General features: G+C 45.8%; 1 protein-coding gene across 2 annotated transcripts; it reads left to right on the top strand.

The window, feature by feature from the left end:
* Positions 1–1708: 1708 nt before the first annotated feature.
* On the top strand, positions 1709–23478 carry SEC24C (SEC24 homolog C, COPII coat complex component). 2 transcript variants are annotated; one of them, XM_040242409.1, is made up of 24 exons: positions 1709–1807; positions 3535–3734; positions 6744–6879; positions 12057–12232; positions 12444–12809; positions 13122–13258; positions 14477–14545; positions 15835–15946; positions 16166–16293; positions 17367–17505; positions 17708–17823; positions 17997–18121; positions 18279–18470; positions 18656–18749; positions 18964–19080; positions 19422–19592; positions 20083–20179; positions 20273–20418; positions 20644–20782; positions 20922–21040; positions 21144–21323; positions 21586–21777; positions 22013–22102; positions 22251–23478. In XM_040242409.1, the coding sequence occupies exons 2-24, from the start codon at positions 3563–3565 to the stop codon at positions 22389–22391; spliced, it is 3354 nt and encodes a 1117-aa protein (XP_040098343.1). In that variant the 5' UTR covers positions 1709–1807; positions 3535–3562; the 3' UTR covers positions 22392–23478. The 2 variants fall into 2 exon arrangements, with proteins under 2 accessions (XP_040098343.1, XP_040098344.1); XM_040242410.1 differs by lacking the exon at positions 14477–14545.
* The last annotated feature ends 10 nt before the right edge of the window (positions 23479–23488 follow it).

Here is a 23488-nt window from a genome sequence, read left to right as displayed (position 1 = left end):
TGAGAAACAAACTGTGATTTGACTCCATTATAAACTCCTGAGGACAGAAAAAATCTTGCTGTTTTCTAAAATATGCTCAACGACTAATACAGCTTCCAGCAAACACTAAAAGCACAATTTTTAAAATGAGTGAACCATTTTGTGCCTCAGAATAACTAATATTTACTGCACAATATGAGAGCAAGAACCAACCCCCTACACACATTGGTCATAAAATTCTTCATTTAATTTTTTCCCCCTTTAAATGAAAGATTAATGAACAAGATGATAGCAAGAACTTTTCTACCCCATTGGTCATAAAACTCTTAACATTTTTTTCCCTTTTAAATGCTTCCATTCCACCAGTACTCTTTCCCCTCATTTCTTTTCTTATTAAAAATGTTTATTCTGAAATGAATTGTACATAATACATACGTACTATTTTAAAATAACAATAAATATCCATGTGAATGTTAAGAAATAGAACACTGTTAATATTACTGATGCTCTATTATGTTACTCCAAATTATACTTTTTCCTTCCCCAGAGGTAACCAACAGACTGAAATTTGTGAAAGAGCGCACCAGAGAATTCTCACTTTTTCTTTATAGCTTTATCACGTGTATATAATTACAAAACGATACAGTTTAAATTGGCCAAAAGCTTTTGTTTGTTCACTACTGTATTCCCAGAACCAAGAACCTGGGTACACAACAATGCTTAAAAAATAATTATGAAATGAAAAGATTATTGAAAGGATTAAATGTAGTTACGTATATTTTTAAAACCCCCACAAATATTATCTACAATTATTGTTATTCATTAAACAGGGTAATAATAATCATTTCACGAACTGTAGCTCTTCCTTTAGGCTGAGGGCATTCTTACAAATCATCAGCCTCTCGCAGAGCTCTGCATCTAAACCTAGGCGCTATTTAAAAATGGTTAATAATGAAAAAAAAGTTAATAAGGGCTTCCCTTTACTGAGCACTTACTATGGTGCCGGGCAATGTGTGACTTAATTCCATCCTCTCAACAAGTTATTACAATGGCATTCCTCTTTTCTCCATTTTACAAATGAAAGAAACTGAGGCCGAGATTAAATTACCCGTTAGGGAACTGCAGAGACAGAACTTGAACACATGCTGCCTAAAAGCGAAACTGCTACCCTTTAAAATCTAAGGGCTGCAGCAATTCCCTGGTGGTTCACTGATTAGAACGCTTGAATTTTCACAGCCAAGGGCACGGGGTTGGATGCCTGGTCAGGGAATTAACATCCCGCCAGCCACATGGCCCGGCCAGAGGAAGTAAATGTACAAAAAGTATACTATATCAGAATAATCATAATTTTTAAAAATCCCCAAACCAAAAAACACTATACTTTCCATTCTGCAAGTCTTATGACCGGCAAAGGTCATGGGTGAGAGAACCTCCCAGACGGAAATCAAAGGGGCCAGGGGTCAGCAGGAAGTCGCTACAAGACTTTGTCTAAGATGCCATTGGAAGGAGAGTTACTAAAGAAAGTTCAGTCGCATTTCGGTTTGGGGTGGGACCATAAAGTTACCACGACATCTCAGAGGCGGGGGGGGGAAGGAAATACATAAAAATCCTCAGAAGCCCCCGCAAACGGCCATCACAGAAATGAAACTAGGGCGTCCGCGGAATCCGGGTTCCTCAGCGCGTCCCTACTGCAGACGTGGCAGAAGGAGGGGCCTTGGAGCGTGGGGGGTGGAACTTCCGGGGGCGACGCGCCGGCCCCCTCGGAACCGGAAGTGGAGCCTGGGAGCCTTGACGTTAGGAACGAAGTCGAACCTGGATCTGGAGCCGGGTGAGGAGTGGCTTCGGGAGATTGGTGGGTAGGAAAGCAGAGGAGATGCCGGGGTATCACTGGCCAGGTCGGCGTCCTGTTTGCGAAGGAAGAGAGAGGTTCGGGGGCGGAGCCCGGGGAGAGACCCTCACCTCATGCATCCACAATCCAGAATCAGTCCTAGACCCTCCTTTTCTCCTGGCCCAGATTCCGGCTCCCGCTTCCTGTCCGGAGCCTGTTGAAGGGCGCAAGACGCTCGATCTTCTACTTAGAGCAACAGTCCTCTCATCGTGGCCCGAGAAGCTTGCTTGGTTTCTCGGTCTTGATCCCCGGCACTCCCAGCCTCCACAGCTCGACTACTTTCAGAGTTCTAGGGAAGCTTGCCCCGCCCCCTGGGTTGTCACCCTTGACTGTCCACGCAGAGTGAAGTCGAAACTTGAGCCTGACTCCAGACTCTTGTGTGTGTTTGAGGGAACTATTTCCTCCCATCCCCACCCCCACACAGACTTCGGGAAGATAAACGGGAGGGGGACATCCGTCAAGCTTAATGTTATGACCTGTGCAAGGTTCAGGATTTGGAAGAATAGCTCCTGAGATGGCTTTGAATTTAAAAAGTTCTAGTGCAAGAGCAGCTCAGCTTTTCTGTCGTTAAGGTGGCCCTTCCTAGCACAGGCGAGAGGCCCATTGTTCCACTGCAGCAGCTGTGAGCTCTTTTGCTTCCTGGGTTCCTTCTGTAGGCTAGTTGGAGTGATCAGGTTGTGTTGAGTAGATGTGATCAGATAATCCTGTTCTTGGAAGGATCCTGGAAAGACCCTCCAATTCATTCCTCTGTTGTTGGGCAAGATTGTAATAATTTTGGATGTGGCCTAGATTCATGACAAGCCTATAAGGAGAGCAGAAACAGAGTTGGAGAAGTGCCTTGAGATTTGGAATAATTACAGTCCCTCTGCTTGAAGGATAAGGTGAATGATCTTTTCCCATGAAATCTAACTTTGCTATTGATCTTTGAACTGTTTCTCTGGGTTATTGTGTGAGGTTTTTGTGCCAAACCTTCACTCAGTTCTAATCTGGTACATTGCTAGAGTTTTCAGCTGTCCTTTACATTTAGTGATTTTAATGCTTCAGTACCAAGGTCCATACACGCTTTTGGTGGGAAGACTGAGGATGGAGTAAGCACTTGATTTACTACAGTTTAGCCTAAGAATGTCATTTTTCTAAACGGTCACTCTAAAATTTGCCTTCTGAGGGAGAGGGGATTTAGTTGATCTGTTTTAGACATGCAGTTTGAATGATTAAAAATGACTAGCACACTGCAGGGTATTCAGTTTTGTGGAAGGAATGGCTAGAGTGAATGAACAGAAAGTGGGAACATTGTTTCACTTAGCTGTACTATCACAACAGTTCATCAGTGGCAGGACTCCTTGTATGACTAGACACTAGAAATCATACCACTAGGGAATGGAGGCTGCTGCTCCATTCCACTGGGCCTGTCTGAGGTTGAAATTTATACCCTCTTGGCAGTGACAAAGCATAGGGTTCAGAGTAACAAAATCCTTACGTTGAGGAGGCAGTCTGTCTACTGTCTGGGGAAGAAAATTACAAAGATCCTGTAAATAGTGTGAGAGTGATTAGGCTGATCACTGCCTGATAAGGTCAGTCCTTTTCTAGCTCTGCTTCCTACCGTGAATAGTGCTTTCACTTTAGAAAGTTGATTTTGACTAATTTCTGTCTTCTCTCCCATCTAATAGGTGAGACCAAGTCGGGGATGCTCTCATAATGAACGTTAACCAGTCAGCTCCACCTGTGCCGCCATTTGGGCAGCCCCAGCCCGTCTACGCAGGGTATCATCAATCCAGCTATGGTGGGCAACCAGGGTCCACAGCCGCCCCCACTCCCTATGGAGCCTACAATGGCCCAGTACCAGGCTATCAGCAAACCCCTCCCCCAGGTATGTTTCCAAGCTTCCTTTGAGCTAAGGAAGGGAACTAGTAATCTTCAGGTTGAGTGGTATTGCCCTACTTAAGCTGCCTATAGGGTTGTGGTGACTGGGATTGAGGAACATGAATCTGGCTCTTGGTCACTGAGAGGGCTGTGGGCAGTCGGCCCTTTCCTGTTTTTATGTAAGGTGACTGTGTCTTTAAAACATCTAGTAGGGCGCCCCATCTTCCAGGTTCAATGGCAGTTCACTTCATGTGGGTGTCACCCTGTGCAGCCTCACCTGGCTGAATTGTTCACAGCTGGATGGAAGGACTGTGGTCATAGTTCCTCCAGAACCGGTGATAATTTCTCTCATCGGACTCGTGGTTCTATCTATACGTGACTGTGGGACATAGGGATAAAAAGTATGATGTTTGTATGCCTGGGTTTTGGTGCTTCTCATATCTTTTTGGTGATAGCATTCCTTTTCCTTTTAGTTTCTTCAGCTTCTTAGATGTTGTCTAATATCAGGGAAATTAAAGGAGACTGGTTGTCCTTAGGGTCAGTGTTTGGCTTTTATATTACATTTTTCATGAAGTGGAGCTCATAACCTGTGGGTTATTCATAGGGGGCAAAAGAAGATGGTTGACAATAGATCTTTGGTTAGGTGAAAGGGAAAGTGTTAGTTGCTCTTTGCGACCCCATATACTGTAGCCTGCCAAGCCTGTCAGGCTCCTCCGTCCATGGGATTTTCCAAGCAAGAATACTGGAGTAGGTTGCCATTTCCTTTTCCAAGGGATCTTCCCAACCCAGGGTCGAATCCACGCCTCCCACATTGCAGGCAGACTCTTTGCAGACCCACATTGCAGGTTAGGGTTAGGGTCAGGGTTAGGGTTAGGGTTTGGGCCTTAGGATATGCCAGATGCTTTATGCTTTTTAAGAGAGTTAATTTCATAATGAGATATGTGAAAAAGAAGGCACTAAAGAGGCATAGGTAAAACTTGAGAAATGAATGAAGTTATTACCTTTTTCAATTTTGCCATGTGGCATGTGAGATCTTGGTACCCCAACCAGGAATCAAACCCATGCTCCCTGCAGTGGAAGCTCAGAGTCTTAACCACTGGACCACCAGGGAAGTCCCAAAGTTATTACCATTTTTGTTATGACTTTGGGGGGAAAAAAATTTTGGAGTGATGAGATTAAGTCTCAGGGCTTTGGAAGAGCCTTAGTCTGGGTTGGGACTTTGGCAGGACAGAGTCCACGTCTGATTTGCCAAGCTGTGGCTTATCAAGATGGAGCTGGCATTGCCCCAAGAAGAAGCTCTGTTACTGAGAGGAAAACATACCTGGCTCTGTGATGGCTAGTGAGCAGGCCAGTGAATGGCTAGTGAATTCAGATTAATCATATTCCTGCAGGCAGGTTCTACGTAGTGTCTAATCTCTACTGAGGGCAGAACAAAAGAAAAACAGTGGTTTGAACAGGGGTCAGCAGCATTTCCAAAGTGATATGCCAAATAACTAATGGCTTGCTTTCTGCATTTCATGTGGGAAGGATGATTAGCAGTCATGCTGCTGCTAAGTCACTTCAGTCATGTCCAACCCCGTGCAACCCCATAGACGGCAGCCCACCAGGCTCCGCCGTCCCTGGGATTCTCCAGGCAAGATTACTGGAGTGGATTGCCATTTCCTTCTCCAATGCATGAGAGAGAAAAGTGAAAGTGAAGTCACTCAGCCATGTTCAACTCTTAGCAACCCCGTGGACTGCAGCCTACCAGGCTCCTCCATCCATGGATTTTCCAGGCAGGAGCACTGGAGTGGGGTGCCATTGCCTTCTCCGGATTAGCAGTCGTAGAAGTAGCTTTGATGGCAGCTCTGGTGAGCAGAACACGCGTAGTGCAGCTTTTGTGAAGACATAAGCGACAGCAGTAACTGGAGGCCAGGAGACCTGTCCTGAGGGCTTCCCAGGTGCGCTAATAATAAAGAACCCGCCTGCCAATGCAGGAAACACAAGAGACCTGGGTTCGATCCCTGGGTCAGGAAGATCCCCCGGAAAAGGGCATGGCATCCCACTCCAGTATTCACGCCTGGAGAATCCTCATGGACAGAGGAGCCTGACGGATTACAGTCCATATGGTCGCACAGAGTCGGAGACAACTGGATTGACTTAGCACACATGTACAACCTCTCCTGACTGAATAATTGGGCAGAAACAAAGTCTCTGACCCATGGGAATACTTCCCTGAGCCATGTACTATTGGGAGTGTCAACATTTAGAAGTGGATGAGAAGAAGATGGTTGGGATCTGTAGAATATATGAAGAAGAGGTTGGCAGAATAGTCTCTCTAAGGGGCGCCTTTCTTTCTTTTTTTTAAAAAAAAAGAATTAAAATTATTTATTTTCTTGGCTACATTGGGTTTTCATTGCGTCATGTGGGATCTTTCATTGCAACACATGGATTTCTCTAGTTGTGATGCAGGAGCTTAGTTGCTCTGTGGCATATGGGATCTTAGTTCCTCCACCAGGGATTGAACCTCCAGCCCCTGCATTGCAAGGTGGATTCTTAACCACTGGACCACCAGGGAAGTCCCAACGGGTATGTCTTTACAACCTAGTTCAGCATGTTACTTGGTCATCTTCTAAGCCACCTTCCTCGCATATGTTCTGAGTTCTAGGGTGGGATCTTTTCCTTAAAAGAGTTGATGTTTTGTCTAGGGTAAGAATATTAGACCGTCCTGGATTGAGTGAGGGTGTATAGTGATCACAGGAAAGCCTTACATTTTTGTGGCTCTGGCTACAGCTTCACTAGTAGTATACCTGTTATACCTGTTTAAGAGAGTGAAAACTCTCTGGCTGGGCATCCATGTTCAGAATCTCTTGTAACTGGAGGTGCATCCTGATGGTGTCCTTTTCATTGCCAAGCTATGATATTACACTTGTGATATTGCAGTGAAGGTTTGAGCTTATTGATCCTTGCTTTGCATTCCTTGCTCAAGGTGGAGGAGAAATTTCCTAATTTCTTAGCTTCTCTTCATTACCCTCAGGTGTTTCAAGAGCCCCAGCTTCTTCAGGGCCACCTCCAGCCTCGACAGCACAGGGCCCTTGTGGCCAGACTGCATATGGCCAGTTTGGCCAAGGAGATGTACAGAATGGACCAAGCTCCGGTGTTCAGATGCAGAGGTATGTACTTGGGTCAACCTAAAATTGGTCTGATGAGACTGGAAGGATTAGGAATGTATGAGGGCCTATTTTACTTTTCTTTTCCTTTTTTTTTCCCCTTTGTTTTTCTCTTAGATTCCTTTTGCTCTTCCCTTCATCTTTTTGTAATTCGTTTTCCTTTTTCCAGATTAGAGGTACTGCTGCTGTGCCTCTGTGGGTTATTGACTCATTTAAGTACCTGCCTTCTTTGGCATATTCTTTCCATTTCTGTGAACTTGAGTTTTTTCCTTGACTAGACATATATCTTAAATAATTGTTATGGTCCTTCAGAACCTACCCTAAAGAAGAAACAGGAAGAAGGAACCTTAGGATTATTTATGTCTCTTTTGACTTCCCCTTTCCCTCTAGGACAGGAACTTAGTAGGACTTATTGGTTAATTTGGGTGTGACCAGTCGTGAAAGGAAAGATCCTCAAAGGAAAACTACATAAATGATGAAAACTTTGGTGGTGTGTGACCCAATAAACCCCTGTCTCTGTGTGCAAGTCCATTAAAGGAGGGCAGTCATCTCTGTTGGAATGCTGTCTGTCGGTTTTTTGGTAAACAAAGAATATAACTGTGGTAGGATGTGTAGTAGTGGAAGAGTTGCTTTCTGACATTTTTTTTAGGTGTCCAGAATATACATTTTTAGCATCGAATGTAAGCCCAGAGGACTGAGCCTTGGAGCTTACCAACTTTTAAAAGGCATTCAGAGTAGGGGCCATCAAAATGCAATGAGAAAGACCAGTAGTGAGGTAGGTTAGCCAGGGTGTCATAGCATCCTGAAATTAGGTAAAGAAAGTATTTTAGGAAGTCAAGAGAGTAATCAGGTGTGTCACTTGCTGCTGAAAGGTGAGCTGTAGACTAAGAATTGACCCATTGGGTTTGACGTCATTGACAAATGTAGTTTCAGTGGAGATATGAAGGCAGCTGTCTAGTTGGAGCAGGTGAAAGAATTTCAGCTGGGAAGTGGATTAATGTAACCTAAAACCCTTCTGCTATAAATGTCTAGAAAGGGGAGAGGAAATAGAAACAAAAATTTTTTTTTTCAAATGCATAATCAAGCTTCAAGGAAGGTTAAATCCTCAAGTGCCAGATAACAAGTGGGAACTGAAAATCAGAGTGGTAAGTTGATACTGTGGCTGCCTGTGCAAAGGGTGGAAATTATCTTGAGGACCTAGGGGCTTAAGTTTAAGCAGGTAACTTGGGCATTTCTGAGCTGAGGTTTGGAACTGAAATCTTGTTTATGAAATCTGGACTTAGGCTACACTTCAGTAAACAGGTAAACTAGAAAAAAAAAATCTGTACACTGGCAGAGGGAGATAATAAGGAGTCTTGATTCTCCCAGGCTGGCTGAGGGTAAGTTGCAGGGGAGTCGGGGGCGGGGTGTTTTTGAACTGCATGTGAACACCAGGGATCATTTGGGGTGGTGAAAATGTTCTAAAATTGGATTCTGGTGATGGTTGCACAACTCTTTAAATTTACTAAAAATCATTGAATTGTACACTTAAAAGGAGTGAATTTAATGATGTGGAAATTACAACTTAAACTTTAAAGAAAACTTTGATACTGGGCAGCAGTATCATTGGAGTACCCTCCAGAAGCAAATCAAATGCTAAACAACCACTCTAACTCAATTCAGGGATTTCTCAAAGGAAAAAAAAAAAGATTAGACTATGAGAGGAGAGCAGATAGTAGGCTTTTACATTTATTAAGGGACTGTAACTGTCAATATAGGATTATGTACCTACCTAAGAGAAGCCAAATAAAGGCATTTTCAGAGACTGATAGTTTACCCTGTATGGGCCCTGGCTGAGAAAAGTACCAGGGAATAGACTAGGGGAAAAAAAGGAAAAAGAACCTAGAAAGAAAGATCTTTTAAAAGAGATATGAATAGTAATTAAAGAAGTAGAGATAGAGACTTCCCTAGCTGTCCAGTAGTTAGGACTCCTCATTTCCAATGCAGGGGACTTGGGTTTGATCCCTGAAGGGGGAACTAAGATTCCATAAGCTGCATGGTGTGGCCAGAGGAAAAAAAAGCGTAGACCAATTTTTTCCTAATGTTTGGCTAAAAGATAAAAGCTTGAGGGGGATGTGAGGTTTTAGGGCAATAAAATCCAATCCAATTACATCTCAGTTCATTGAGATGTAATTCATATACCATGCTCATTTAAAGTGCACAAATTTAATGATTTTAAGTATATTCACAGATATGTGCAACCATCACTATTGTCCGTTTTAGTACGTTTTCATCACCTCAGGAAGACACACAGTATCCTTTATCTGAGGAGCTATCCCTATTCAGCTTTTCCTTAAATCCCTCACTCCCCCAACCATAAACAACCACTAATCTACTTTCTGTCCCTATGGACTTCCCTATTCCGGATATTTCATATTAATAGAATTGTATATATTTTGTGACTGATTTCTTTCACTTAGCATAATGTTTCCAGTGTTCATTTATGTTGTAGCATGTATCAGTATTTCATTCTTTTTATTACAGTATTTCATTATATGATTATACCACTACATGTTCTTTATCCATTTATCTGTTGATGGACATTTGGGTTGTTTTCACTAATAGTTGGTTATTTTTTGAGATATTTGTATGTTTTTGTGCTGATGGGAATGATCAAGGAGAAAGACATTGAATGGGAAGTACTTTGGAAAGAAAAGTTCCAAAATGGAAAAAGATATTTACACATAAAGTAGATAAAAACATAAAATAGTGTCCAGAATATGTAAAGAACTCCTACTAGTCAATAAGAAAGAGTCAGTTCAGTTGAAAAAATAATAAACAAAATCCAGAATAGTATTTTATGAAAGAAGGGATACTAATGGCCAAAAAACAAATTAAAAAGCGGTTCAACCTCATAAATGAAGAAAAAAGTAAACGTTAAAAACCACAACAGAATTATCCTATGTATCGATCAGATTGGCAAAATTAAAAAGCTAATAGTACTGAATATTGCTGAGCATATGGATTATCAGGAACTCTCCTCATCCACTGGTGGTCAGATGCAAATCAGTACAACTACCATGGGAAAATAACTTGGAATTATCTGTTAAAATTAAAGATATCATATCATATAAACCAGTAATTAAACTCATAGCTGTATGCCTTAGAAAAAGCCCAGGTATGTATAAGTTAAATATTTGATTGAACATAGTAACATTATTATTGATAATATCCCAAACTTAGAAAACCTTCAATATCCATCTGTAGTAAAATGCTTAGGTAAATTGTGGCATATTTATTTAATGGAATAACATTTCGTGATGAAAGAGAATGCTAAATGCAGCAGCATAGATGAATTCATAAACATGTGGTTGAACAAAAGAAGCAAAGCTCAAAGTATGTATGATGTGATACTGTTTAACAAAAGTTTGAAAACCTGACATAACTGAATTATATTGTTTTAAAGACAAGGGAACAATTTTTAGAAAGTTGGGAAAGTAGTTATCTTTGGGAGAAAGGGGGCTTCCCTAATAGCTCAGCTGGTAAAGAATCCGCCTGCAATGCAGGAGACCTGGGTTTGATCCCTGGGTTGGGAAGATCCCCTGGAGAAGGGAATGGCTACCCACTCCAGTACTCTGGCCTGGAGAATTCCGTGGACTGTACAGCCCATGGGGTCACAAAGAGTCGGGGACAATCCTGAGCGACTTTCACTTTTGGAAAAAGGAAAGGGTTGTGAGGAGGGCCTTTGGTGTATTCCATTTCTTGACTGGCCTTTTGGTTACAGGGGTGTTTGTGTTATTCAGCAGTACACATATGTTTTATGTATCTTTTTCTATTTATGTTACATTTCACAATTTTAAAGTACACTGGACTAAGAATTGGGCCTGGACCTGGGTTCTAGTTCTAGTTTAGCCTGCTACTTTTACCCTTAGTGTTTTAGTTTTCCATCCTCTCGCTTCCCTTCATTAATTTGCTGTAAGAATTAAAGCATTTAGAGATGCTTTGTAAATTATAAAGCTATGTGCAGATAAGGTGTGAGTTTATAAGATAGAATACCAGTAGGCAGTTGAGAGTATTGTCCATATTAATAGAGTAGTACCATGGAATACAATTGTTCTGACAAGGATTTATAAGCATCTGCCATGGGCTAACAGTATGTTTGTTACTATGGAAGGCAAAAACTGCAAAACCCAGCAAAGAGCTTAGGGAGGTAAGTTTCACTAGCATAATGCCCTGAAAATACTAGTTGAATGAACAAATGAAAAGTGAAACTGCAGGACCACTAGAAGCTGACCAAACATAATAAAGTTCCAGTTATTTAGAAAGACAAAATAAACAGGAAGTATAAATCAGGATTTCAGTGTAACAGGCTACTATGATGAAGAATTTGATTCATTCTTGAAATCCCAGAAGGAGCTTGTGATGTACAATAATCTATGCTGTAGATTTCTGCAGTAATATTACTATAAACCACTGGTGCAATGGCTAGTTGGTATGCAGTGATATTACATTGATGCTGTATTTGTATTTTAATGTGGCAGGTGGTACCATGGGAGTGTCCAGCGCAGTTATTCAAGTAATGAGACTTTGCTGGATAGACTCAGCTAGCAGGCTGCCTGGCTTGTATCGTCTGTGTCTAGCCCTTAACTCTGATGAGATAGCATCATCTTTCTCCTTAGTAGAGAATCCCAAACTTAGCTCACCAGCTCTTCTGATCTTAAGAGTTTTCCAATACCTTTCCCAGGATTAAGTGATCCTTTGGTTTAAAGGTTAAACAATCAAACTGCATTTGTTCAAGCCCACATTTATTAAGCTTCTGTTGTGTTAATGCTTCTGTGCACCTTTCATTTCAACTTCTTCAGTGCTTTTGAATACAGAACCGAAGTGGCTTGTCAACAAAGGATTAAGGCAGAGGAAGTGATAATCTAACTACCAGAGTAAATACTGTTTGATCTGAGGGTGCTTGGCACGTGTTTTTGGAGTGAACCTAATGGAAAACAAGGTTTGCCCTGAATAATCACAGTGTAGATTATGAGGAATGTGATTTATTCACAAATATATAAAAATATGAAGCCATATAAGAGCCCAGATGAGAGTAAGATGCTGTAAAACAGTATTGTTTCCCATATAATGTGGGGCTCCTGTCAACTTTGGAGGGATTGCTGGCCCACTAGAAGCTTCTGCCTTTCATCTCTTCACAGGCTCCCTGGGTCTCAGCCATTTGCGTCTGCCCCATTGGCCCCTGTGGTCAGTCAGCCAGCTGTGCTTCAGCCCTATGGGCCTCCCCCGACAAGTGCACAGGTGACTGCTCAGCTGGCCGGAATGCAGATCAGTGGTGCTGTGGCCCCAGCCCCTCCCGCTTCGGGGCTGGGCTATGGTGAGTACCTGTGACCACAGGAATACTGTTTCCTTTTTAGAGGCATCTGTCTCTGGGGTATACCTGGATCCCTTTTATTTCTTTTATGTATTCCTCTAAGCCCCAGCAGATGGGACAAGTCATTCCTGCCCCTCGGGTGGAAAGGAAAGTGGTTTACTGAACAAGGAGGCAGAATGACTGGGGTTCTGACTCTACTTCTTCTACTTCTCAGGCCCGCCGACATCACTGGCCTCAGCCTCAGGAAGTTTCCCTAATTCTGGTCTGTATGGCTCCTATCCTCAGGGCCAAGCTCCTCCCCTTGGCCAGGGTCATCCGGGGGCCCAGCCTCCCCAGCGATCTGTCCCACCACAGGCCTCCAGCTTCACATCCCCCGCTTCAGGGGGTCCTCGGATGCCTTCGATGACTGGTCCACTCTTGCCTGGACAGAGTTTTGGGGGGCCCCCAGTGAGCCAGCCCAACCATGTGTCCTCACCTCCTCCTCAAGCTCTGCCCCCTGGTACCCAAATGACTGGGCCCCCAGGACCACCACCACCTATGCACTCCTCCCAGCAGCCAGGCTATCAGCTGCAGCAAAATGGTGAGTTTTTCCCAAGGACTGCCTAGGAGCCAAAAGCTTCAGCTATTCAGGTGTTTTCGTTGTTGTTGTTATTTGCTTCTAGTATTACTTGCTAAGTGGTGAACTAGATAGACAGCTTCAGGGTATTATTACTAAGATGTGGAATTTATAAGATTTTTTTCTCATAGTTCAGATAACATAGGCTTTCTCTGAATGGTTATTGATGTACCTCTCAATTCTGTGTTTATAATCGGAGTCTAGTCATTTCCGTGAGGCCTTGAGAAGAGATAGGGAAGGAATATTTTGTTCATCAACCTTGCCCTTGTCTCCCAGGTACCTTTGGACCAGCCAGGGGCCCTCAGTCCAATTATGGAAGTCCCTACCCAGGAGCAGCCACTTTTGGCAGTCAGCCTGGGCCTCCTCAACCATTGCCTCCTAAGCGCCTGGACCCTGATGCCATCCCGAGCCCTGTAAGTAGATACTTATGTGGTCCTGGGGAAGGAGCTTGTGGCTATCAAATAAGCAAGTCAACCTAGATGAGATGTTTGCCTAGCCTTTTCTGATTATTTTTCCCTTTTGTTCGTCATGTTGCAGGTGTAGAGCCTACATGTAATTTTTGACTCTAAATAGAACTTGACGTCCCAGAAGTATTTTTACTTTATAGCTGGGCAGGAAAGGAAGGGAAACCAGGAGTGATCAGCAGCGTCATAGAGCTCTGGGTTGCTGTCACCACTGGACAGAGCCTGGAAGCCTCTGCTTTTCTGTGGAGTACTGGCTGTGTCCAGGTCTCGTCCTCTTAGATCTAGTAGGATAGCATAGCAGTCTTCTTAATGGTTAGAGCTGGCGGGGAATCTCTGGTGTTATTGGTGAGAAAAGGAAAGCCTCTCTGGACTCTTTCTGCCTCTACCTGGATAGTGTTTTAGGAGAAAGCCTTCGATACTTTTGCTTGCTAGTCTTCTGCTGTGTGGATGGAGAAAAGTGATCTACAATTTCAAGGGCAATGTGGGGAAGTTCCTTCTCCCAGGAAGAGGGTGAATCTTACCCTTAGAGCTATCAGAATCTCAGACCTTCCTCGTCATACTCAAGAGTAGAGGCTGAGACTGTATTCCCAAGTGGAGGCCACTGTGTAGTTCTGTCTGCAACATTTGCTATGTCAGTTGCCTCACCATGCTTAGCCATTGTCATAATCCATCCTGTTCTCTTCCCTCTTCCTTTGGGGAACCATCATGGTGAGGGACCCAGCTGGCCAAGGGGGACCCGAGAGGATGAAGCAGTGCCTCTTCCCTTTTTCCTCCTTCAGTGAGAAGAAAGGTCTGGTTGGATATGAGGGGAGGCTTCTTTCAGTGTAAGAGTAGTTCTTACATGGGAGGCTTGGCCTTTTGGAGGGAACACCCCTCTTCTTCCTTCTTAAAATTTCTCCCATTCAGCCCCTCCATATAACCCCTCTTGCCTCCTGTTTGCCCCCTTCCTTATCTTTCTACATCATAGTCTAAGCCATTAAAGGCTCTTTTTTGGCCCAGAAAAATTTGGAATTTCTGATCGAGAGGGGACCTGATTTCAGCAGTAGGAGCTGGGCTCCAGCTGTTCATGTCTAACTCATCAGGGCTGAGAGAAGTAACATCTGCTTCTTGTTCTTTTGTCTCCCTCCCTGTATTCCCCTGCTGCCTTTATTATTAAAACACTAAAAGCAACTCAATGAGCTGCCTCCTCAGCAGAAAACCAGGCACAGAATAGACCCTGATGCCATTCCTAGTCCAGTAAGTGCAGGGGGTGGGTGTGTGTGTGTGATCCCTGTGTTAAATCACCCGTGCATGCCTATGACCTCGTCTTCACCTCATCCACCATGTCCATCCCTCTCCATCCTCTTCCCTTAGTCCTTCTAGACCCTTGCTTTTATAAGCTAGAAGGATATGCATGCCTCAAGTCACCATATAATGAAGTAGCAAGCTGTTAGCAGTGCCTTTAAGTATGGGATGGTAGAAGGTCAGGCTCGAAGGGCAGGATCAAGTAGCTTGTTAAGCTTTGGTTTTAGCCCTGCTGGCTCCTCCAGGAGCTTGCCTGTGACATATGATGGAACAGGACAAAACAGTAGATCCTTCCGTTTTGGGTTTGATTTGTCTACAGCTTGTTGCGGAGAAACATGGGTAGGTGGCTACTAACGCACAAGTCTGGGAAACTGGCATTTCTTACAGGGAAAGGGACTGCTGGTTTGGGAAAGTGTGGGTCACTTTCTCATCTGGAGAGTCTGTTTGACTCTGATGTATTTCTAAGCTTCAGCTCTTTAATCTATGGGACACAGAGTCTTATTTTCCCTTTACTTTTTCTGGTTTTACCAAACCCATCTTGAAGTAACTGACAAAGGTTATCAGTCTGCACAAAGATCTGATCACCAGCTTTGCAATATCTCTTTTTTTTTCCTTCGCTGGGTCTGTCAAAATGTGGGGGACTGAGGATTGGGCTATAAGATCCTCTTCTCCCATGTTTACACATTGATGCTTACCTGAAAATAAGGCAGCATCTGCTTCCTCACCTTACCTGATCATTCCTGGCTGTGTAATCCTCTCCTCACCCTGTCCCTTCTACTCTCATTGAGTGTAGAGTCATTCCAGGTAGATTTCATTTTTACATGGTTTCTGTTGTCTGTGTTCCTGCTCTTGGGGAGAGAAGGGGAGGGGAAGCCTCGATGGGGGAGGGAAGTGGAATCTGACCATGTCTGAAGGCTTGTGATTAGAGCTGGAGCTTTCCTGGAGTAGGTATTGTAACAGGGTGATCACTGTTTATCGGGGGTCAGGGCAATTCATAAAGAAGCCCTTTCTCGGTGTTGCCCATGCAGCAGGGTGCTGCTGACTATAGAGTGGAAGATTGGCATTACAGCATTTTATATGATCTCCAAAAGGAGAGCAGGCCTGGTGCATGAGGTGTGTTCCTTGGCAAATTCTTAGCTGCTGTGCTGTAGCTCCAGCCTTTCTTTCTCCTGCCTCTGGAACGTGGTGCTCCCTTCTCCCTTTTCATCTGTCACTTCATTCATTTCACTTCTTCCCTACAGATTCAGGTTATTGAAGATGACAGGAACAACCGGGGCTCAGAGCCATTTGTTACTGGAGTACGGGGCCAGGTGCCACCCTTAGTCACCACCAACTTCGTGGTGAAAGACCAAGGTGAGAAGGGCAATAACTCCTCCCTGCAGGACTTTTTCTCCAGCATTATCAGCTTATGGATGGGGCTCTTGTCAGAGACCAGTCCCTCATTGGTCTCTAGGGGGAAAGAGCCACCATCACCTCTAGCATCTGTTGGGGTGATGGGGTGTGTCAACAATGGCGAGCTGGTGTCTGGAGTGATTCTGTGATCTGACTCAGCTTTTCCATCTCCTCCTTCAGGAAATGCAAGTCCCCGGTACATTCGATGCACATCCTATAACATCCCTTGCACCTCTGACATGGCTAAGCAGGCTCAGGTGCCTCTGGCAGCTGTCATCAAGCCGCTGGCAAGGCTGCCCCCAGAGGAGGTGAGTCAGGGACAGACTAGAGTATAATAAGAGGGAGGAAGTGAGGGGGAGCGAGGATAAGACTTCTTCCTAGATGTGATTCTGGCAGCCACAGTGGATGAAGGCTTGGTTGGTCGGGAGGGGAGCGTATCGTCAATAGCTTTCTATCCCAGGGCCCATGCGTGAAGAGGGTGATAGGGAGGAAAGCAAAAGCCCAAGAAATTGCTGGATGGAGCAGAGTTCACACGTGAAACACATTTTGAAAAGAGTCAAGGCCAACTTGTAGGGGAGAAGACAGCTGGAGGCAGGAGCCTCCCGTAGCACAGTCATCAGCTGGTGATGAGAGGCACATCACTCTGGTTTTTCTTGTACTCTGTCCTGTCATCCCAGGTAGGATAGAAATATTAGGACAGCATATTAAGAAACAGAATCCAGGGGTCCTTCTTTTACCTGGTTTGGGCTATAATCTGTCACCCAATACCTGGAATCAGGATGAAAAGAGAGAGCGCTTGGAGCTGCTGTGCCATGCCATGGTGTATCTACACTTGTGTTCATGCCTTAATGAACTTGGGGGGGATTTCTCTATAACTGGACATTCAGGGCTCACCTTACATCCTGCTTCTTTGTCTTGTTCTGTCTTTTTCTCTTTCTCTTTTCCTGAGTCTCAGTGAGGGTGGCTGGAGGTGTCAGTAGGTATCACAGAAATCCAGGGATTGGGGAGGACAAGTGTCACAGATACTTGAATGGGAAAGGAAGCAGGAACGAAGGGGATTGACGATTGGGCCAGAAATGAGAATCCTGGGTAATCTTCGACTTTCTCCTCATGCGCCCATGTCAGCCCCTGGCTTGTTTGGGCCAGTTCCACTGTTGCTCTTCTCTTTCAAGAAGTGAAATTCTAGAGATGAGGAGTAAGGAGAGGGACTATAGTCCTTAGACCCTTAGGGACATTTGTCCTCATTCCCCTTCTCTCTGCTCCCTCCGCAGGCAGACTGTCTGAGCCATGTTCTTCTCCCTCCAGGTTGTTCCTCCTCATCTGTTCCCACATATCACTGTAGCTTCCTTCTGTGTCTGAGCCCCTTCCCTTTGCTCCTTAGGCTTCACCGTATGTGGTCGACCATGGGGAGTCTGGCCCTTTGCGCTGCAACCGTTGCAAAGCATACATGTGCCCCTTTATGCAGTTCGTTGAGGGAGGGAGACGCTTCCAGTGCTGCTTCTGCAGCTGTATCAACGATGGTACGTTCACAGAGGCTGGGGCTGGGGGATCCTGACTGCATCTTCATTATTCTCTTTCTAGTTAGATAGATGAGGCTCCAGTGTTTAGGAGATGGGGATGTGAAGGGCCTCTGGGGCTGTGGGGCATTAGAGTGAGCTCAGCCAGGACCAGACGAGGACCGAAAGCAGACCCATGAGTAACACTCTGCCCTACTCCCCACAGTTCCTCCCCAATATTTTCAACACCTGGATCATACTGGCAAGCGTGTGGATGCTTATGACCGTCCTGAGCTGTCCCTGGGCTCTTATGAATTCTTGGCCACTGTAGATTACTGCAAGGTGAGGGAGGGGAGCATGGGGAGGAGCACTGGGTGAAGGGCAATGAGACAGCTGAGACGCGCTGTGGTCATTCCCCTCACCTTGTCACTGTCCCCTTGTATGTTGGCTTATCTCTGGTCAACTGACCTGCTTACTGGTAGCCCTCTCCCCTCCAATATTTCCTTCTTTTGCAGAACAATAAGTTCCCCATCCCTCCTGCCTTCATCTTTATGATTGATGTCTCCTACAATGCCGTCAGGAGTGGTCTTGTCAGGCTCCTCTGTGAGGAGCTCAAGTCACTGTTAGACTTTTTGCCTAGGTGAGAGTTAGGAGCCAAGGTACTCCTAGGGATGATGATGGCTGGGGAGGGGGTGCAAGGGCGGGTGGTTGGGATAACTCAGTACATGGATCCTGACGTCATGAGGTTGGTTGGTGGAGAAGGTGGCAAGTCTGGGTAACAACGTCCCTTTCTGCAGGGAGGGTGGGGCAGAAGAGTCAGCAATCCGCGTTGGCTTTGTCACCTATAATAAGGTGCTCCACTTCTACAATGTGAAGAGCTCACTGGCCCAGCCACAGATGATGGTTGTATCTGATGTGGGTGACATGTTTGTGCCACTGCTGGATGGCTTCCTTGTCAATGTCAGCGAGTCTCGGGCAGTCATCACCAGGTAAGAGTCAGATTGTGGGGGTAAAGTGAGGTGAAGGGCAAGGTACAACCACAGAAAGCCAGTGATGGACACAGGCTGTGCCTTAGGAGTTCTCAGAGTCGGGGGTCCAGATGACTTTTGGGGGAATTGAGGGATCTGAAATTTGGATAGCAGTTTTGATTGCCTCCCATCACCTATCTCTTCAGCTTATTGGATCAGATTCCAGAAATGTTTGCAGACACAAGGGAGACGGAGACAGTATTTGCCCCAGTGATTCAGGCTGGGATGGAGGCTCTGAAGGTAAGGCGAGAGTCCTGGGCAGCCGCCTGTGTGACACTTTCTTCTGAGCATCTTACCTCTGGGATACAATCTCTGTTTCTTTAGTGACTGGTGACTGTCCAGTGAGTCAACTTGTCTGACATAGTTGGCACTGAATAAATGAGGAGGGACGGGATGAATGAATAATGGATGAATAAAGGAAAGAATGGACCAGTAGATCTCTCTCCTCTTCTAGGCTGCTGAGTGTGCAGGGAAGCTCTTTGTATTCCACACCTCCCTGCCCATTGCAGAGGCCCCAGGGAAACTGAAGAACAGAGACGACAGGAAGTTGATCAACACAGACAAGGAGAAGGTGTGGGACTGGGAGCTGAGGGGAGGACTTTGCATCACAGAGGAACTTGCTGTCTCTTTACAGTGCAATACTCTTAGCTTTCCCGAGGGGGTACTGGGATTAGATCCTCTGTCCTTTCATATCTGTGGCTGCCAGCCTTCTTCACCGCTCCCATATCTCTCTACCCCATCTCATCCCAAAGCCCTTGGTAGACTTTTTAAAGAGAAAGTTCTACTACTATTGCAAACTGTAAGGTAGCTCTGAAGACTTACGTGTCCTTAAATAATAGCCCGTATTACATACATAGTTCTCAAACAGGGTGGAACTCAGGTCTCTGAACACCTTCTTCTGTTCCTGCCTAGACTCTGTTCCAGCCTCAGTCAGGTGCCTATCAGACCCTGGCCAAAGAGTGTGTGGCCCAAGGCTGCTGCGTAGACCTCTTCCTCTTCCCTAACCAGTATGTGGATGTGGCCACCCTCTCTGTTGTACCCCAGCTCACTGGTGGCTCTGTCTATAAATACGCTTGCTTTCAGGTACGGCACGGGATTCTGGGTGGCAGGTGGAGGCAGGACTGGAATGCCTGCCTACAAGTGGAGTGGCTCCTTAGCTACTGACTCATTGATAGGAATATCATTGAGAAGACCACTAATGTGAAGAAGAGTGTAGCGAACAGGAGCACGGGCCTTGAAATGAGCTCCGGGTTGATATTCTGGCTCTACCACTTAGCCGTTATATGACCGAGGATAAATTACTTATTTTCTACTTTGTTTCTTCATCTATAAAATGGGATTTTTAAGTAGTTTTTAAGTAGGGTTTGTCGTCAGGATTAAGTGAACACACGTAAAGCACTTAATGTAGTACTGGGCATGTAATAAGTGCTTAAAAGCTTAAATAATAACATCATTATTATTACCTTTACCTTATTGTCATTACGATTCTGCAGGCTTGTAGAGTGGAGAGGGTACAGGGATTGTTGGTGGATTGTATGTAGTAGGTGATGTGACTCTGGGCCTGGGGATGCAGGTGGAGAACGACCAGGAACGGTTCCTGAGTGACTTGCGTCGGGACGTCCAGAAGGTTGTTGGCTTTGATGCTGTGATGCGGGTCCGGACAAGCACTGGTCAGTTCTGGTTGGAGACGAGCAGCTGAGCAGGGGCCCTCAGTCTGTGCACCTGTCATACCATTAACCATGTCCCCATCCATGTGGCCTCAGGTATCCGTGCTGTAGATTTCTTTGGGGCTTTCTACATGAGCAACACCACAGATGTGGAGCTGGCTGGGCTGGATGGGGACAAGACGGTGACTGTGGAGTTCAAGCATGATGATCGGCTCAACGAAGAGAATGGAGCCCTCCTGCAGGTGCTGGACAGGAGGCAGGGGTTGGGGAAGAAGTGTCAGCTGTCACTTCACTGGATTTAAGTAGGCTATAGGGAAGGGGGTGAGGGGTGCGCAGAGAGGACTAGAAGAGGCTGGAGAAGGGATAGCTCCCATCTTTCTTCTAGCTTCATAAAATAGCAAAGAGGAGGTGTCGTGAGGGTCTTGGTGAGGGAGGAGTGTGAATTGCCCCTCTCACTCTTCCCGTAGTGTGCCCTGCTCTACACCAGCTGTGCAGGGCAGCGACGGCTCCGCATCCACAACCTAGCTCTCAACTGCTGCACTCAGCTGGCTGATCTGTACCGAAACTGTGAGACTGACACGCTCATCAACTACATGGCCAAGTTTGGTGAGGGCAGAGGCCGGGCAGAGTGGGATTGGGGCTGAGGATGGACAGCAGTCCAGCATTCCTGGGTGGGTGTGATGGTGGGAAGGCACCCGTGATGGAGTGGCTGACCAGTGACTATGCTGTCTCCTTTCCCATCCAGCATACCGGGGGGTCCTAAGCAGCCCTGTGAAGACTGTTCGCGACACTCTCATCACTCAGTGTGCCCAGATCTTGGCCTGTTACAGAAAGAACTGTGCTAGCCCCTCCTCTGCGGGACAGGTAGGGCAAGCTTGTTGGTAGAGAAGGTATTGGGATACACCTTTGCATTGGGAGGGATTTCTCATGATCATGATCACTGACTTTGTTTTGATAACTCCCTTAGTTGATCCTTCCTGAGTGCATGAAGCTCCTCCCTGTTTATCTGAACTGTGTATTGAAGAGTGAGGTCCTGCAGCCTGGAGCTGAAGTCACTACTGATGACCGTGCCTACGTCCGGCAGCTGGTTACCTCCATGGACGTGGCTGAGACCAATGTCTTCTTCTATCCTCGGCTCCTACCGTTGGTGCGACTGAATGCTGGAGTGTGAGACACTGTACTGAGAAAGGGGCATCATAGGAGGAGGAAGGGAAGGATTAACATTGTCTGTATCTGACACTACTACATTTTTACCTGTATTATCTGATGTAACATTTTCATACTGAGAGTTACTCAGGTGCTTAGTTTTCAGAAATTTTGTGTGTATGGGGGTGCAGGATGGGCAGGTGCAGGTGGGCAAACGTGTCTTAAAGTCATTGGTAACCTTTTGCCCTCTTCCTTTTGTCCAGACAAAGTCTCCCATTGAGAATACCACTGAACCACCAGCAGTCCGAGCATCTGAAGAGCGTCTAAGCAATGGGGATATATATCTGCTGGAGAACGGGCTCAACCTCTTCCTCTGGGTGGGAGCGAGTGTCCAGCAGGGTGTTGTCCAGAGCCTCTTCGGCGTCCCCTCCTTCAGTCAGATCACCAGTGGCCTGGTGAGGGCAGGGTGTCAAGGAGAGTGTGGGTGTGGCAGTAGGCTTCGTGATAAAGAGTAGAAGCCAGTAAAGTTAGTGTGCTCATTCTCTTAAGTAGAAGGGGACACTGAGAGGGAGGGTGCTGTCATTCTTCACAGGCTTCCATATTTCAGATAATGCATGAATCTGTGCTGCCCCATCTTGTCTACTGGACTCAGCATACCTTACCATAAGGATATTGAATTTTGTGTTTCAGAGTGTGCTGCCAGTTCTGGATAATCTGCTGTCTAAGAAGGTGCGAGGCCTCATTGATAGTTTGAGGGCACAGAGATCGCGGTACATGAAGGTAACAGTGATCCGAACCTGCGTTTCTTACCTTGTCAAGTTCTCACTCTGAAGGTGGGGTGGGAGGGTGAGCGCCTAGATCACGGGATTTCGGGGCATGTGGTTAATTCTCTTCAGCCCCGCCTCATGACCCTGTATTCTGACTATAGCTTATTGTGGTGAAACAAGAGGACAAGCTGGAGATGCTGTTCAAACACTTCCTGGTGGAAGACAAGAGCCTGAGTGGGGGAGCATCCTATGTGGACTTTCTCTGTCACATGCACAAGGAGATTCGACAGCTACTGAGCTAGAGCACATGGGTAAACAGCACAGGGTCCAGGCCAGCTTCCAGAAAGTACCCAGGACAGCAGAGAAACTGGGACAGTTCCATATCTTATATGTCATGTAAGCTGACCTCAGTCTCTGTGGGGAGGGGGAGGTATAAGGAGACACCTTCTTTCTGGGCTCAAGTATCCTACCACTCTGTCATGTCCTGCTGTTGGAAGGTGCCCCTATCCCCTCACTTTATCCTCCTTTTCCTGCTAATCCTGTCGTAATGAATGTAGTTTCTCAGTTCACTGTATATGATTTGGTGTTGGGGGATTTGAAGCCACCCAGACCCTGGCAATATTATGTGTCCCTTTGGACCAGCCTCCAAGAAGAGAAGGGCAGGTGGGAAGGCACGGAGATCCCAGGGGGTTACTATGGCGGGGAGGGGCTGCTAATTCAGCTCATTGTCATCAATGACTTCCTATATTAGGGAAAACATACATACAGGTGCACAAGAGCTGGGCTGTAGGCCACAGATGGTAGATGGTAGGTGGTCAGTCTTCTTGGGCCTGGAAGTCAACAGCCAACTCAAAGTGACTGAGGGTGGTTGATTAGCTTTCTTGCTCTGCTTCCACTGCTCTTTCTCCTGCAATGACTGATGATCCCTTGGTGGACAGAGACACATCAGAAATGAATGAGCCTGGGAACAGTTGCAAAGTATATTGAGACCTAGGAGAGGTATTAGCCTCCTTTCCAGCCAGAGCAGCCCCAACACTGGATGGTTCTGTAGGGAGCCTGGTCATCAACTTGCAATACCTCACAGAGCCAGCCTATATACCACTCTGAGCTTCCGCTGGAAACACTGCTCTCCAAGCTGCTGGGGAGAGAGGCAGAAGTGGCTAGTCTCTCCTGCTAGGACACCACTCAGGCTTTGGTATTGACAGAGTGGCTGACAGTTATCTTCCAACCCGACCTGGCTGGGGCAGGACAAGGGCTAGGCTTGATGGTGGCCAGGCTTGCCTGCTCCCAGCCTGGGATGCCCCTGCTCTGGACCTCTCATTTCTCTTCATTGGTTTATTTTTCAATGCATCTTTAATTTGTAAAGAAATAAAAATAAATTAAGATGTATCCAGAAGCG

This window comes from Oryx dammah, unplaced genomic scaffold (genome assembly GCF_014754425.2).
Source record: "Oryx dammah isolate SB20612 unplaced genomic scaffold, SCBI_Odam_1.1 HiC_scaffold_6, whole genome shotgun sequence".
Classification (NCBI taxonomy): Eukaryota; Metazoa; Chordata; class Mammalia; order Artiodactyla; family Bovidae; genus Oryx; species Oryx dammah.
Note: the sequence above shows the minus strand (reverse complement) of the source record. Positions and strands in the feature narration are given on the sequence as shown.